Genomic DNA, 17,788 nt, shown 5'->3' on the forward strand with positions numbered 1-17,788 from the left:
CCCTCTGCTGCTGGGAGAGGGATAGCAACCCGCCGAGTATAATCCTTGCCAATAAACTGTTTCAGCAGAACTGAACCTACCTTTGGACAGAACACAAGAAAATGGATACGAATAGCATTCATAGAAATGTTAAACCAAGTCCAGACTTAAAGGCCTTGTCCATATTTACAAGATTTATTTGTATGCGCAACTGACTTGAGTGATTATGTGACATGGAAGATTGCGTATGATTTGTCAAGATTGCGTAAGTAACAAAATGGTTTCGAGTCGGCTATCTTGGATCGGATCTCGAAAAAAATGACGTGCAGATGTAAGCCATCATTCATTATATGTGTGCCAAGTTTGAACATCATTGGGAGATGAGTGTCTGAGAAAAGGTTGAGGACGTGTTCAATATTGGGTTTTTAAACAATTGAAATGGCTGCCAGTCAGCCATATTTGATCAGATCGCAAAATTCAGTGAGATGCACGTGTATTCCATCATGTACTGTTCTTGTGCCACGTTGGAACAAAATTGGACCAAGCATGTTAAAGAAATGGTTGAGGACACGTTTAAGTCACAAAATGGCCATCAGTTGGCCATCTTATATCTGATCTCAAAAGAAAATGGAGTGCAATGTATGCCATGATTGATTATCTGTGTGCCAAGTTTGAACAAGATCGGTAAATGTATTTCTGAGAAATGGTCGAGGACGTGTTCAAAACTTCTTTTTTTTTCACCACGAAAATGGTTTACCAGTCAGCCATTTTTGATCAGATTGCAAAATAAGGTGACGTGCATGTGTATGCCATTGGGTATTGTGCTTGTGCTGAGTTTGAACAAAATCGGACCATGCATGTTCAGGAAATGGTTGGGGACATGTTTATGTAACAAAATGGCCAACAGTCGAAAAAAACCTGGCATGCTTCTGTAAGCCATCATTCATTAACTGTGTGCCAAATTTCAACAACATCGGTAAATGTATGTCCGAGAAATGATTGAGGACGTGTTCAAAATCCGGGGGTTTTTTTACAACCAAAATGGCCGCCAGTTTGCCATCTCTGATCACATCGCAAATCTAAATTATGTGCTTATGTATACCATCATATGTTGTCTTTGGGCCAAGTATGAATAAAATTGGTCCATAGTATGGCCTGTGCAAAGCTGATAATAGTCCCAGGCCAGATGGGAAATGTAGGCCCCTATTTCAAACTGCTCGTTAAGTATTTTTGTAATCAGTGCTAAATACATACGATTTATGTATGGGTATATAAATGTACATGTAGTGTACATGATGTACTTACAAGTAACCATGAACAGAATAAAAGAACGAGAACTATTTATAAAAAAGGTCAGGGCAAGCAATTTTATTAAAAATGTATCAAAAAATCATCAATGTTGGTGTGTAATTTTTTGTTCCTTTACTTGTTTAACATTAGACCCCCTCAAAATCGTAGGCCCATGCCAACTGACCCACCTGCCCCCGCCCCTCTGTTCTGACATGGTCCATACATGTCAGATATGGTTGCGGATGCACACGTGCACACAAAAATCGAGACCAAATGCTAAAGCCCCCGTTTTGGATCAAGTTGAACGGGGACTAATACAAGGTCAGAAGGGATGATGGTTTTTAGACACAGACAATTAGGGAGGTGGACACGGGTCTCTATTGACAAAATAGCGACGCATATCTAGTATCACAATTAATTACGTTGCATTTATTGTGAACAATCATGAAGGAAATAACTCCATTGTATGAAGCATTTATTAACCCCGAGAAGCAATTTCCACAGCAATATTGTTTTTTGGTTCCGGGGCCACAAGAGAAATTGTGCTAGATTTTTTGCATATATTGCTAAAATGAGAAGTGTTTGTGTGTTATCCACTATCAGTGCTTGCTTGTATCAACAGGAAATGATAGGAACTCAACACCTTTCATCCATGGATATTTCTCGTATTTCCTATATTTTTGAGAGTCCGAGACAAAAAGCATCCAGGAACACAACGATTATGGTTCACCATTTTGAAGTTGCCATGCTTTCGTTTAAGTGCTGAAAATTATTTTTAAAAGATTATTTGACTTTAAGATTTTACTCCAGCGAATGGCAGGTTAAAAATGCCCATGCAAGCAGAAGCGAATCACTGAAAAACACACACAGCACATGCGTGAAAGGCCTCGTTTGCATCCACACGTCGTTTCAAAACTCCCGTATTATTTAATATAGGTTGGCACATCTGATTTTCTGGCCTAACACAATAAGGAAGCCGAGAGGCAGAACAGATGGGATGTAGGAGAGGATGCTATGGAACAATGGACCACCTACTACTAAACAAGGCCAGACTCAAAAATTGTAAAACGTGAAGAACCAAACTGTCCACAGCCTGGATGGATGATAAAAAAAAAAGCTTTTGATAATATCCCACATTCATTGATGATAAAATGCATGCAAGTGTACAAAATCAACCCTCAAATAATCAAACTGATTGAGAAAACAATGGAGCTCTGGATTCCCATGTCTGGTACAACAGCACACAAAAGGAAAGATTGAAATATCAGGAGGGAAGCTATGTCGCAGGAACTTTCAGGGAGACAGTCTTTCCCCCTCCTGTTTTGCTTGGTTCTGGACCCACTGAGCAACCTCATTAATGAGCAAGGATGCAGATACATTCTTACATCCAATATAAAAATGTCCAAAGAAACAGGAAAGGTGACACATCGACTTGACATGGATGATTTAAAACTATTCGCACCAAACGATGAAAAATTGGCAGAACAACTGAAATTGGTGAAATGCTACTCGAAGATATTGAAATGGAATTTGGCCGAGATAAGTGAGCTCAGTGCGCATTCAAACAAGGTAAACCACAAAAACAGACAACATAAAAATTGAGCAAAATACAACACAGCAACTTGAAAATTAAACGTTATACAAATATGTTGGAGTATAAAAGGGCCACCAAATATGTCACAAAGAAATGTCCAAAACAATTACCAAAGAATACCGGCGTAGAATAAGGTGGATCCTGAAAACATACCTCTCCTGAATAAATAAAATCAAAGCCATAAACCAACTCGCAGTACCAGTATTCCAATACAGTTGCAGAATAATAAACTGGCAACTAGCAGAAATCAATAAACTGGATATCAAAACAAGAAAACTCCTCACCATCCACAAAATGTTTGACAAAATCAATGTATTCCAAGAATGTACCTGCTGACTTGCTGAGACAATTAGGTAGCAGACTGATGGAAATCAACCAAATGCAGAGAGTGACAACTGTAGGATTGGCTGAGTACGTGAAAAGTTCAACACTCTTCCGAACCCAAATTGTTTGTAAACATGAAGACAGCAGGCCAGAAAAGGTCTCCCAAATGCACCTTGCAAAATATTTCCAAAAAAAAAAGGTGGGAATAGAAGGTGTCACATATGAAACCGAAACAGCAATAAATACAGCCCCAATGATTGCAAAAACACAAAAGAAAAATACAAGGTGAAACATGAATAGATAAACACTAACAACTGGGAGAACGATAAAAAAAAGCAGGGAGTTATAAAAAGGAGCTTGACAGATTGGGCATAGACGAAGAAGGCTCAGCGGAGTGGCGAAGAAGGGGTGAGCTCAACTAGGATGTAGAATAATCATAATAAATGCCTAAGACGAAGGACACTATACGAATGGCTTTAATAAAATGGCACGATTTAATCAATCAGAGAGGTGTCGGTTCTGCAAAGTAGAACCAGAAAGCATGAGTCACTTCCTTTCACGATATAAAAAACACTCATGTCAGAACAGCTGTACACACACAAAAAGGCACGAGTATGTCGATTAATCCACTGGCATATTTGTAAAAACTTCAATAACCCAGTTCCAGAAAACATGGAAACATAAACCAGGTCTTCAAGACAGATGTTCACCACCATCTCAGATCATTCCCAATCCAAAACCATGATCTTTTCTTCCCTCGTTAACTCCCACCCCAGATCCTCCTCCTTCCAGGTTTCCAGTTTTTCCCACCTGGGACTTTTCCTTCTGTATCTTGTCCACCCCATGTGTCCTCTCCTGCCCCCCATTCCTCCCTGCACCCATTGTTTTTCTAAGAGTCCCCCTTCAGCTCTGCGCTTCTTGCTTTCCCCCTCTTAGTTAGGGAATTTTAGCAAATTGTATTGACCATCTGTGAAAAAATTGCTTACCAAAAAATTTCTTCACTAACGTATTCATCTCGGTGTCTACTAACACCTATCAATTAGTGTAAACCCAAATCCTTGTGGAAAATTCTGGGGAGTCAATCAAAGTTCGGGTGCTCAGAGGGCCTGCGCGAAAAAATTGGAAAAATTAACTTTTGTCAATATTGACTTGTGGGATGTCTAACTTGGTGTTTTTTGGGGTGCTGAATTGATTCTAACCATTAGATTTGAGTAAAAATGAATGCCTGGCTGTAAAATATTGATATGATACATTTTTAGATATCTCAGACGGTTTTGCGGTAATTTGGCTCAATTGATTCAGATTGTTCAAATTGTGCTGAAATCAGCATACAACATTTTTGAAACCACTGCTATATTGTTGGTTATACTTGTGCTCATGCTCAGTAGAATTCTCTGTGTTAGCTGACATTAGCTAAGAGCTTTTAGCTATAAAATTATTGTGTACCGGACGCAATAGAAGTTGAATATATTCAAAAGATGAGACAACAGGTTATCAAAATTCCTCTAATCTGTCATATGCACCAAGGATAGTCACTGTCTTCGAGGAGAGGATGGCAGAGAGATTGAAGATCTTAGCTGAAGGAGGAAGGACACCAGCACTCTGGGTCTGGTGCTCTGGCAGAATCGACCTCATCAAGGTATTCATCAGGTGTGAGCGTGTCCCAGACCACACAGGTCATCTCAGCTGCATCATTGGAATGCTCAATACCTTCGCAGCATTGGGCCACCATCAGTACGCAAAGGGAGCAAGGCTGTATGTACAGCTGATGCATCAGTGACAGGAGAGTCCCATGTTCCAGGAAACTCTATCCAAGTTCACTTTGTACGGCAACTATGTAGTCAGGTTCTCAGACCATGAATGGTCTGGCACATGGACCGACATCGCGATAGAAACCACACTCATGCATGAGGCAAAATGCTCCGGTGGTCTAAGCAGAAGCTGCTTTCGGAATGAGTCTTCTCATAAATCTTGGGTTCAGACTGAACCACTTCTTGTTCATTCACCAAGAGCTAAAAAGAAGCATGGTCAAATGTGGGGTACTTGTCCACACCGACGTTAAAAGAGCCCAAATGAAGAGAGATAACGATGCTGTCAACACCATAGTTGGGTGGTTGGAGGAAGTCAACCCTTTCGATGCCACACGGGACAAGAAGACTCTGGTGTGCTTCTCAACTGGGTTCAGCAGAACTCCTGAAGACCAAGTCAATGCTGATCAAGCAGAAGTTGGCAGAGCCATACAGGCTAAGATGGATGGGAAAGCTGTTGTGGATGGAATGGTAACCAAAGACAAGGTCAAATCACTTACAAGCCTCAGATCTGGACCCAAAGTCAATGGCGAGAAGCGGGTCATTGACTCACTGAAGCTATTCAACTGCCTCATTGTCATCAGTGAGCGTGAAGTCAAGACCAAAGAAGCTCTGCGCTTTGAGTTGATGCCAAAACCGATGTCTCTGTTTGACAAAAATCAAAAGTTGCGAAAGCCAGACAAGGCTGCCCCAGCAAGGTCCCTGAAGGCATGTGTGGCACCTGTCGAACAACTCCCCTGCACAAGCCTTGTGGTTGATAGTGGGTGGCTCCTGCACAATGTCAAGTGGGAGGCTAACCTTACTTGGAAGGATGTTGCCGAGAGCTACGTCCGGTTTGTGAAGTCCATGGGGAGCCATCGCCTCTGGATAATGGTGGTCTTTGATGGATATGGCAACTCCACCAAGGACCATGACCACTTGAGACGAACAAAGCATGCATGCTGTGACATTCAGATTCGGCTGGATCTCAAAATCATCATTGCAAGAGAAAAGTTCCTCGATAACAAGAACAACGAGAACGGGCACTCGTAGAGCGCATACCTTCGCCGCAGCCACTAGTTTGAATATGGCATGAGAGTGAAATGAGGAACTAAAATTCCACTAAATCTGCTCGGGAATTTCGCAAATTTAAAGTCCATGATCTGGATTTTGTGAAAGGATTTTGTTATTAGAACTATTACGATTATGACAATTTTAGGTGATTCGTTGTCCCAAGTGCCGAACTCTGTAGCATGTAGGGTCGGATTCGGTCGAATGTCACTGACCACGCAGACATGACCTGGATCAAGTAGATCATGTTTTCAAATCCGAGCGAGGACAAAAACGTCATTTTAATTGGTGTCTAATTAAACAAGAAAGTAAAACTCCTTTTACTAAACCATGAGCGAAGCTATGTGCATATCAAACTATACCAAGTCTCCTTAATGAAAATTTGTTGTATTTTACTTAGTAACTAAGTTTGGTAGGGCCCTTATGGCCCTTGTTGCATCAACAGACGCACAGTTTAGAGACAGAGATATATTCTAGTTATTACCTTTGTATTAAGTTGTCCACAACGCATCTCAATACAAATATGCATTTCATGACCCCCATGACCTTTGACCCACAACCGCTACCTAGGGTGACAATAGTACTATGCCTTGTGTCATTTCAGAAGATGGGGAATTGAACACTGAACAATTTGGAGTTAATTTGATGTAAATCGGAAACATATTAACCGTTTTCATTATGAAAAAAACGATGTTGACCTTTTTGTGACCTTGACCTTTGATCCGATCGCTCCCAAAATCTAATGGATTTGTCCTTTCATGATGCCAAACAAATCCAAAACAATTAAAGCCTCTCTGCATTTTGTTTTTTTGCGTTAAGTTGTCCACAACGCTTTCCAATATAAATGTGAATTTGTGTGACCCCCTTGACCTTTGACCCCCAACCGCTGCCTTGGGTGACAAAAGTACTATACCATGTGTCATATTAGAGGATGGGGAATTTAATTTTGAACATTTTGGAGTTAATTTGCTGTAAATCAAAACAAAATTGACAATTTAATCGCGAAAAACGATTTTGACCTTTTTGTGACCTTGACCTTAACCTTTGATCCGATCGCTCCCAAAATCTAATCGATTTGTCCTCTCATGATGCCAAACACATCCACAAAATTTCATGACAATCTGCGAAGTGGTTTTTGTGTAATGTTGTCCACAACGCTTCCCAATCAAAAACTCCATTTTGGTGACCCCCTTGACCTCTGACTTCCACAGACTAACTAGGGTTGCAAACACTATACCATACGCTATATCAGTGGATCAGGATTTGAATACTGAACATTTTGGACTTAATTTGATGTAAATCGGAACAAAATTGACACTTTAATTGCAAAAAAACGATTTTGACCTTTTTGTGACCTTGACCTTGACCTTTGATCCAATCGCTCCCAAAATCTAATCGATTTGTCCTCTCATGATGTCAAACAAGTCCACAAAATTTCATGACAATCTGCTAAGTGGTTTTTGCGTTATGTTGTCCACGACGCTGCCCAATGAAAAATGCTTTGTGGTGACCCCCTTGACCTTTGACCCCCAACCGCTACCTAGGGTAATTACGCCACACTTTCATGTGGCATAGCCTAGAATGTAGAATTGAGTAATGAACATTTTGGTGTTGGTTTTATCTCGTTCGGATAAAAATTGACCGCGTTATGACGAAAAAACGATTCTGACCTTTTCGTGACCGTGACCTTTAATCCGATTGCTCCCAAAAGCTTCGCCCTGCGTCCTTGAGTAACTGCACATCATCTCTGAAAATTTCATGCAAATCGGTCCAGCAGTTTTTGCGCAATGTTGTCCGCACAGATACTTACCAATAAATAAATACACAGGGGTCAATACAATACCTTCGTCAAACGAAGTTTGCAAAGGTAACTACTCTCTGAGTGAAAGTCCCCTCCCTAACTACCATCTTAACTCTCCTCTTATTTACTCTCAGCCTATGACCCCTGGTCCTATCACTGTCTACTCTGCTGAATAATTCATCTTCACTTGTTTTATCTTTACCTTTCATCATCTTAAACATCTCCATCATATCTCCTCATAACCGTCTCCTTTCTAGTGAGCAAAGCCCCGTGTCCTTCAGCCGCTCCTCATAGCTGAGTCCAGCTCGGCCCAGAATCAATCTCGTAACCCTATGCTGAACCCTCTCCATGACATTTGTGTCCTTCCTGAGTTGTGAATGTGGTGACTAGAAATGCACATAACATTCTTGATGTGGCCCTCAATAAATTCCTGTACAATGTTAACACCACCTCTTTTAATTTATAAATTAACCCCCTCCGAATACAACCTAAAACCCTATTTGCTTTACCTATCGGTACCTGGCCCTGTGCTGCCTGCTTACCTCTTATATCCATTATCACCCCCAAATCCTTCTCCTGTGTGATGCTCCAAAATTACCCCTTACATCCTGTAATCTCTATTTTCATTGTCCTTCCCCATCCCCAACACCTTACACTTGCTCAGGTTAAATTACATTTGCCAGTCTTTTTCCCATTCCAAACAAGTATCAATACTTTCCTGAATCTGATCACCACCTCCTCTGCTATCCACCTCACCTCCAAACTTTGTGTCATTCCCACCACCTTGAAGGAAAAATCACACCTCACCAGTGGTTCTGGTAAAACTTGGTCCAATAACCACCAAAGGTGTGATTACTATGGTGGACCCCACGATCCAGGGTGTTCGTGATGTGTACCCGTGAATGGAAGGGCCGACACACGTCGAACATCGAACATAATCATCCGGTTGAACAGCGGAATTCCCGGATCAATCAGAAGAAAACATCACACGGGAACCACGGCCAGGTGACCAAGCGACGTGTGAGCGGTTCACCTGGACATCATCACAAGGAACCGCCTGACTTGTTACAAACCTGAGGCCTGAACGTAACGGGCCACTGTAAACGCGTCGGACCGAAAAATCCACAGGTATTTGGGGGTTTGATTCCGGGTACCGGTCTTCTGTAAGTAAAGGGAAGGTCGAGCACAAGGCGCACACCGCCGAGGCCTACACGGAGAAACGCGCCGGTCAGGGACGGGGAGGTAACGGTGACGGGGAGGTAACGGTGACGGTCAGGGACGGGGAGGTAACGGTGACGGTCAGGGACGGGGAGGTAACGGTGACGGGGAGGTAACGGTGACGGTCAGGGACGGGGAGGTAACGGCGACGGTCAGGGACGGGGAGGTAACGGCGACGGTCAGGGACGGGGAGGTAACGGCGACGGGGAGGTAACGGCGACGGTCAGGGACGGGGAGGTAACGGCGACGGTCAGGGACGGGGAGGTAACGGGGACGGTCAGGGACGGGGAGGTAACGGGGACGGTCAGGGACGGGGAGGTAACGGGGACGGTCAGGGACGGGGAGGTAACGGCGACGGTCAGGGACGGGGAGGTAACAGGGACGGTCAGGGACGGGGAGGTAACGGCGACGGTCAGGGACGGGGAGGTAACGGCGACGGTCAGGGACGGGGAGGTAACGGGGACGGTGAGGGACGGGGAGGTAACAGGGACGGTCAGGGACGGGGAGGTAACGGGGACGGTCAGGGACGGGGAGGTAACGGGGACGGTCAGGGACGGGGAGGTAACGGGGACGGTCAAGGACGGGGAGGTCGGGGCGACTAAAGGTGAGAAAACGTGCTCAAGCGTAAAGGTAGGACGGACGAGCGGTCGCGGATTGTGAGGTACGAGGTGGCGAGACACGAGACACGAGACACGTGACCCTCACCCGTCGGAGCACGTTCCCGCGTCCAGCGCGCGCTCGTCCACTCACGGAACGTCCTCCACTCGTCATGCTCGTCCTAGTCCATTGCCACGGGCCGGCTCAGTGTCCCGCCGTGCACGACGCCCGTCCAAGGTTGCGGGTAAACGGACACGACATGTGCCGCCGACACGGTGCACAGGCGCGACGTAAACATGTCACGTCCGAACACGCCGAGCACAGCCTTCCGCACTGCGTGCTCGCGGGCACGTCCCGTGACGTCATCACGCTACACCCTGAGCAAGCGTCCCTTCATTTATTTTTAATAACCCTACTTGTTCATCCCGGCAATCAGTTTGCAAAATCTATCGTTGGTCCGTCCGCTCGCACCTGTGCACCGACGTCCCGTCGATACTCGAGCTCCGATTTGTCACCACGTTTACCTTCTCAACGCCGATTCACCCATTTTATCCTTCATTTTCGGTCGCTCACTTCGTCTCCAAGCCGGAGCCGCTTTCGGAGACGTGATGACGTCACGTTACACGTAAAACGCGTCGATTCGCTCACACTTGGGACGTCACTCCTTTTCCAATAAGGGTTGTTGCGGTCCTGGTTCATCACCCCCTAAACGGGTCACCACGTGTCATGTGCGGCTGTGACGAGCGTGAATGTTCTTGTTTTCTTGGAAGACGTTTTGAGACAGAATGAGGTGAAAGGATCTCTGGTAGAAACGTGAGGAGATGTCGACGAACAATGATGTGAATGTCTGACGGACGGACGCACGCACCATGTTGTTAACCTCCCTGCGATCTCTCGGTTCCGTTTGGTCGTGATCTTCGTGTGCTGACACCAGGGGGCGCAGCATGGTGGAGCATGCGTTTCCCCTCTGAGCATTGAGCCGTCTGATCCGCAAAGCACAATCGGCTTGAAGGACTCGAACTCAACAAGAACGAACCGCGTTTACCGGTACCTGGGCTCGGGAAACAAAATGAACTTTACAAGATTTATTTTTATTCAGGTAATTGTTGAGGAAACGCGTAATTATTTTTTTAAACAACAATAAACAACAACAACAACAACAACAACAACAACAACAACAACAACAACAACAACAACAACAACAACAACAACAACAACAACAACAACAACAACAACAACAACAACCAAACAAAAGCGTGAGGGGAGGGGGAGGTCTTTGATGTGGAAAACCAAGATGCTTGCGGCAGGGTGAGTGAAGAAGGAGTAGGAGTAGGAGTAGGAGTAGGAGTAGGAGTAGGAGTAGGAGTAGGAGTAGGAGTAGGAGTAGGAGTAGGAGTAGGAGAAGGAGGAGTTGGAGGAGGAGGAGTCGGGGTAGGAGAAAGAGTAGAGGTAGGAGGAGGAGGAGAAGTAGGAGGAGTAGGAGAAAAAGAAGGAGGAGGAGTGGGAGTAGGAGTAGAAGCGTTTTAAAATAACATAATTTGAAAGGCTTGTATTCCTAACAGTAAGAAATATAAAGGGGTGGTATTGTCCTTTTGTGCACTTGAAGTTGATCAATTGTTTACACTGGATATATTTACATCAACACAAGATGGTGGTCATTTGTGAAGAGGACCTGGGGGTAGAAGTGTTTCAAGATGCCTTTTACCAGCTTCTTCCCCTTAATAATCTAGTTAGGGTCTACTGGGTCTCACGTTTCTTCTTCAGTTCCTGCCTTAGATTGGAGTCTTCCTCTCACTCTTCATTCTGTCATGTCCTGTCTTGCGTATACCGACGCTATGTCGAAAGACAAATTTCTTACTTGGCGACTGCTTGGTGCATTTCTCAGGAACTTCCTCTTTAACTCATCATTCTGAAGCGTAACTCTAAGTATCCCTGGTTCCTCATCAGGTCTCGGTCTACCTAGCTTTGGTGTGCAGAGTTGGCTGACCACATCATCATCCACATCAAGTTTATTGAACGGTTCTTTGACCAACTCAGCATCTTCAGGAGGATCTTTTTCAGGAATCCCACTGATGACAAGGTTGTTCTTTCACTTATCCTTCTCTGTTGGTTCATGATACATAAGAGTAAGTTTGTCACTAAATTTATCCATGTCGCTCACAATCCAATCTATCTTAGAATTTTGTTTCCAAGACATCCACCCTGACTGTATCAAAATCTGCTTTGTCAACCTTGTTGCTCAATGCAGACTCCCAAGAAGACATCCTTTCCGACATCACTTCAAGATATTTTACACATCTTTTCTCAATCTCCCCGTTTGTTTTCACAGCACAGAGCCAGGTGTTCACACTCCTTTCAGAACCAGTGGATATCTCATCTTTCACTCATGACCTTGTAAGTCTCATCAGACATGTTGAGGCAACTAGTACACATCCATCCATCGCTCCGTTCACAATTCATGAGCCTCAAATTTGAAGATGTGAAAACTTTGGAACATTTCACACGTGAGAGAGTCGTCATTGGTCAGACTCATTTCCCAGGACTATCACTCGGCCTTGCTGTGAACTTGCACCTCCTTGTCATCTCGCTCTTCTTGCTTCCATGTACTGCTTACCTTTACCTTTGGCAGAAGCGGAAGGTTTCCAACTCCTCTTACACTTTCCCATTGTAACTGTTATTTCTTTGTCACTACGATAATTTAAAAACTGACCATGGATCCAGGGTCTGAGGGAGAACTGAGGGAGACATGTCGATAGGTCTGTGCTTCCAGGTTTACGGTAAGCTGGCAATCCAGACACTGACAACAATCCGTCTGTTGTTGGATGTTGTAATTGCTTGTTACATTCAATCTGAAAAAAATGGAAAAAGGAAAAGAATGAACACTGCACACAAAGGCAATGCCACCATTTCTACAAGGGATGACAAGACATTGTGGCCACTCTGTACATACAGAGGTGCTTTGATACAGAGGTGTTCTGAAAAGCTAAAGACTACTGACTACTGTAAGTACCCAATGCACGCATAGCAAAAAGCAGCGTTAAGAAATTGGTTCATGTCTGTCCGTCCGTCCATCAGTCTGTCTCTCTGTCCTGTCCATAATTGTCAGTTTATGATCGAGGAACAACAGTGTAAACAACAACAATGAAAGAAAATGCGAATTCAACAAGGACATCAGGACACAATATAATTATATGGCTGTATCATCGGTAAGAATGGCATCTCACCTGGCCCAAAGAAGGTGGAAGCCATCCACAAAGTATCAAGGCCTGCCAATGCAAAAGTAGTGCATAGATTCCTAGGCCCGACCAACTACATTTCACGTTTCATTCTGGATTACACCAAGATTACGAAGCCCCCAAGAGATGTGACACGCAGGGATGTGACACCAATCAGCCAGATTTATTGGGGAACATCGGGGAACACAACACAAGCAAAACATTCACGGCAATGTTTTAATTAATCTATAACCCGTTCTTAACTCAGGAAGTACGGATTACGGGAGTGGACCTCTGAACACGAGATGGCTGTAAAAGACTTTGTCACATCTTATCTGACAAGTTTCATGGTCACAGCCTACTATACTATACTACCTGACTTGGAAACAGAAGCTTTGTGGATGCTGTACCCTATGGCATTGGTGCAGTCTTAGCCTTACAAGATGAGGACTTTCATCACATTGTTGCCGATGCCAGGCATGCACTCACCGACATGGAGTCTCGCTATTCGCAGACAGAGTGTGAAGCACTTGCGGAAGTTTGGGCTTATGAACACTTCCATCTCTACATTTATGGCCATCACTTTACAGTCATCTCTCCAACTGCAACTCTCCCACTTCCAGAACCTCTGCCCGCATTGAATGGTGGAACATACGTCCTCATGCATGTAATTTCACGCTTCATTACCAGCCAAGCAGCAATAACCCGGCTGATCACCTCAGCTGCCACCCAGTTCTGACGGCTGATTATAAGACATCCCATGAGTCAAGAGTGGCAAATGAGTATGCTAACTTTGTACTCCACCACACATTGCCAAAGACATTGACGCTTCATGAAATTAAGACTGCAACACGAGCTGAGCACACTCGACAAGCAGTGATGAATGGCAGTGCATCTAAACCAGTATTACCCACCTCAAGACCACTCAATCGATGGCTCAATGTTTCAGATACTGAAGGCTGTAAGGGATGAACAGTCCATCAGTGATGAGCACGTTCTGCAACACAGTACCCAAGTCATCATCCCAAAGTCACTCCAGCAACAAGTCATCAATATTGCCCATGAGTGTCACCAAGGCATCATCAAGATGAAGAGACTAATTCATGAGAAAGTGTGGTTCCCACTACAGTAAAATCCCATCTTTCCAGTCTTGCCACAACTCCAGAGTCCAGGGTACTCTTTAGAACCCCTCCGGATGACCGGACTGTTTGCTCATCCTTGGTCTGAAGTGAGCATCGACTTTGCAAGACCCTTTCCATCGTTAGAATACCTCCTGGTGGTCATCGACTCTTAATTACAGTTCCTTGGAGGAGACGTTCTGACCTCTAAAAGTGCGAAGGCAGTGATCCCATGACTTGGTGGGATCTTCGCCCGCTACGGTGTTCCCGATATCGTAAAGTCAGACAATGGTCCCCCATTCAACAGTGCTAACTTTGTGCACAATTTTCTGCATACCTCACTTTCAAGCACCGATCTATCACCGACCCCTTTGGCAACAAGCCAACATCAAAAAATGTATGCTTATACTCAAAAAGACCATCCAGGCTGCACTAATTGAAAGAAAGGTATGGAGACAAGAACTTTTCAAGTTCCGACGAAACTTCAGAGCGACACCACAATGCAGCACAGGTGTCAGCCCTGCTGAAGCTCTTCTTGACAGGAATATGAAGATCAGACTCCCTGAAGTTGGCAGTGAGAGAGGAACCTCACCATTGGACGACACAATCCGAAGACAAGACAAGACGTCAACATGAAATGAAAGATGAAAAGATATTCTGATGCCTGACACCATGCAGCTCATGCAAACATTCAGATGGGTGATTTGGCTATAATGTATTGAGAGATATTCGTTTTCCCTGCCCTGCTGTTGTAACTTTCTTTCTCACTTCCCCCACATCTAAACTCTGTGTTTTTATGTTGTTTTCCTCTGTTTTCTTTTCGAAACACACATATGAGCCTTGCAGCTCAAGACCATGGTGAATGTGTGGTGAATTTACATTGTGAAAGCTGGCAATTAGCTTCATCATGGTAGGTCACATGGGCACGGGATCCTTTTTGGATCCACATGGGCATGGGATCTGTTGTGGATCCACATGGGCATGCGATCTGTTGTGGATCCACATGGGCACGGGATCTGTTGTGGGTCCACATGGGCACGGGATCTGTTGTGGGTCCACATGGGCACCGGATCTGTTGTGGGTCCACATGGGCACGGGATCTGTTGTGGGTCCACATGGGCACGGGATCTGTTGTGGGTCCACATGGGCACGGGATCTGTTGTGGGTCCACATGGGCACGGGATCTGTTGTGGGTCCACATGGGCACGGGATCTGTTGTGGGTCCACATGGGCACGGGATCTGTTGTGGGTCCACATGGGCACGGGATCTGTTGTGGGTCCACATGGGCACGGGATCTGTTGTGGGTCCACATGGGCACGGGATCTGTTGTGGGTCCACATGGGCACGGGATCTGTTGTGGATCCACATGGGTACGGGATCTGTTGTGGATCCACATGGGCACGGGATCTGTTGTGGGTCCACATGGGCACGGGATCTGTTGTGGGTCCACATGGGCACCGGATCTGTTGTGGGTCCACATGGGCACGGGATCTGTTGTGGGTCCACATGGGCACGGGATCTGTTGTGGGTCCACATGGGCACGGGATCTGTTGTGGGTCCACATGGGCACGGGATCTGTTGTGGGTCCACATGGGCACGGGATCTGTTGTGGGTCCACATGGGCACGGGATCTGTTGTGGGTCCACATGGGCACGGGATCTGTTGTGGGTCCACATGGGCACGGGATCTGTTGTGGATCCACATGGGCACGGGATCTGTTGTGGATCCACATGGGCACGGGATCTGTTGTGGATCCACATGGGTACGGGATCTGTTGTGGATCCACATGGGCACGGGATCTGTTGTGGATCCACATGGGTACGGGATCTGTTGTGGATCCACATGGGCACGGGATCTGTTGTGGATCCACATGGGTACGGGATCTGTTGTGGATCCACATGGGTACGGGATCTGCATTGAATCTGCATTGCAAAAGCCAGCAATTAAATTCACCAGAGGAGGAACACCGGCTGATTTGCGTAATTGACAGTGAACAGCTGCTTACACAGAGACACAGTGAATCAATCGCGAGGATCGGGAAAAAGAGTTTTGAGGAGAACGGCCAAGAGTGCGGAGCTTTTAACACAGGAGTGTGGATCGCTGAGAGCACCTGAGATCGCCAGAGCAAAGAGCTTTTGAGAATGTTGTGTTGGAGCAGAGTTTTTCATCAAGTGATTGAGCAAGAGTTGTTACACCGGGAATCAGCTGCCGATACAATGATCTATGCTTCATAACTCCTGCATGACTTTGACACCGCAGGGTTTTAAAACAACTTCCCGACATTGTTGTGTGTTTCACTGTACGACGATGTTGCGGTATTTATCGAACGAGTGACAAATCCGGCCATTAAAAACCCCAGTTTGCCATGGATGCTCGCTTTCCATCAACCATTCTTTTTTTCCAACTTCAGTGCCAACTCACCCCCTCACTCCTCACTCTCACTATCAAAGCAACAACCATCCCACTCTTCTCCCTCCAAGCCTCCCTCTCACCTCTCTCAAAAATTCCCCCCTCACCTTTCTCCCACCTTTCATCCCCCTCACTCATCCTTCTCAAAGTTGCCCCCCCTCTCATCCACCAAGCTGCCTACCTCCACTGCCCTCTCACCTCCATCTCTTCACTCCACCTCCTCAAATCCTCAACTGCCTTCTTCCTTGTCTCTTGTCCCCCCTCTCCCCCAGCACCACAGAGCCTTTTCTCCTCCTCATTCGGCCCCCTCCCCTCGCTATTCTGCAAAACCCCACACTCTTTCAACAACCCTCCTTACCTCCCCCCCCTCATCCCTTGTCCTACCCTCCCCTCCCCCTCCACCTCCTGCACCCAAAGCCTCCTCCCCTACCTCTTCATTAAAAGTGTGGACCTCAAATATCCGGGGCCTTCGCTCAAACCTTTCAGATCTTTCCATACAGGTTGCCACTGACAAACAAGACATTATCTGCCTAACAGAAACTTTCCTCTCCCAAGATGTGTCTGACTCCCAAGTATCTCTCCCCGGTTACTCCCTCTTACGGTATGGCAGACCTGAGCCTTGTCCTGGTGGAGGTGTTGCTCTCTTCATCAAAGACTCTATTCCTCACTCTCCATGCACTGCTCTCACTCCCCCACACCCCCAGGAATACCTCTGGCTTCGGCTTCCCTTCCACTCCCACCTCATGTTTATATGTGTACTGTATCGTCCACCGAACATTGATGACTCCATCTACACCTCACTATCCGAAAACATGGACCATCTTCTATCTTCTCATCCAAACTCTCTCTTCCTCTTATGTGGTGACTTCAATTGTCATCATGCCAGTTGGCTAGGTGTGGGTACCTCTCTCACCTGCCATGGCACCTCAGCAAAAGCTTTCTGCGACTCATTAGGACTGACTCAATTGGTCAACTTCCCGACCCGGATCTCAACCAATGGTACTCCATCTCTTCTGGATCTGATTTTGACAAATTTCCCTGACAATATCTGCTGCTCTTCCTTCGCTCCAATCGGTTCTTCTGACCACGGCCTTGTCAAAGTGAACATCTCTCTGGCTGTTATCAGAGGACCACCTCACCGCCGTCGAGTCTGGCATTTCACTCAAGCCGACTGACAGGGTCTCGGAGCAGCCATCAAACTTACAGACTGGTCTCCTATCACTACTTTCTCAAACATCAACTCATCCTGGGAATTCTTTCAAAGAAACTTGCTCTCTCTCATGCACAGATTTATCCCCTCTCGTCTTCAATTGTCCTACCCTTCCTCCCGCCCTTGGTTTACTGAAGCTTGTGGCGAGGCAGTTGTCCTAAAACAACTTGCCTT

General features: G+C 45.7%; 1 protein-coding gene across 4 annotated transcripts in view; it reads right to left on the reverse strand.

The window, feature by feature from the left end:
* LOC147016255 (uncharacterized) overlaps positions 1-9,763 on the reverse strand; it is a 64,430-nt gene extending 54,667 nt beyond the window's left edge. For all 4 annotated transcript variants that reach the window (XM_085844825.1, XM_085844824.1, XM_085844822.1 and 1 more), the window contains exon 1: positions 3,193-9,763. In XM_085844825.1, coding sequence (XP_085700951.1) covers positions 3,193-3,481 — 289 coding nt within the window. In that variant the 5' untranslated portion in view covers positions 3,482-9,763. The remainder of the gene's footprint in view (positions 1-3,192) is intronic.
* Positions 9,764-17,788: the final 8,025 nt, after the last annotated feature.

This window comes from Eptatretus burgeri, chromosome 11 (genome assembly GCF_056783735.1).
Source record: "Eptatretus burgeri isolate ZD-2024b chromosome 11, Ebu_testis_v1, whole genome shotgun sequence".
Classification (NCBI taxonomy): Eukaryota; Metazoa; Chordata; class Myxini; order Myxiniformes; family Myxinidae; genus Eptatretus; species Eptatretus burgeri.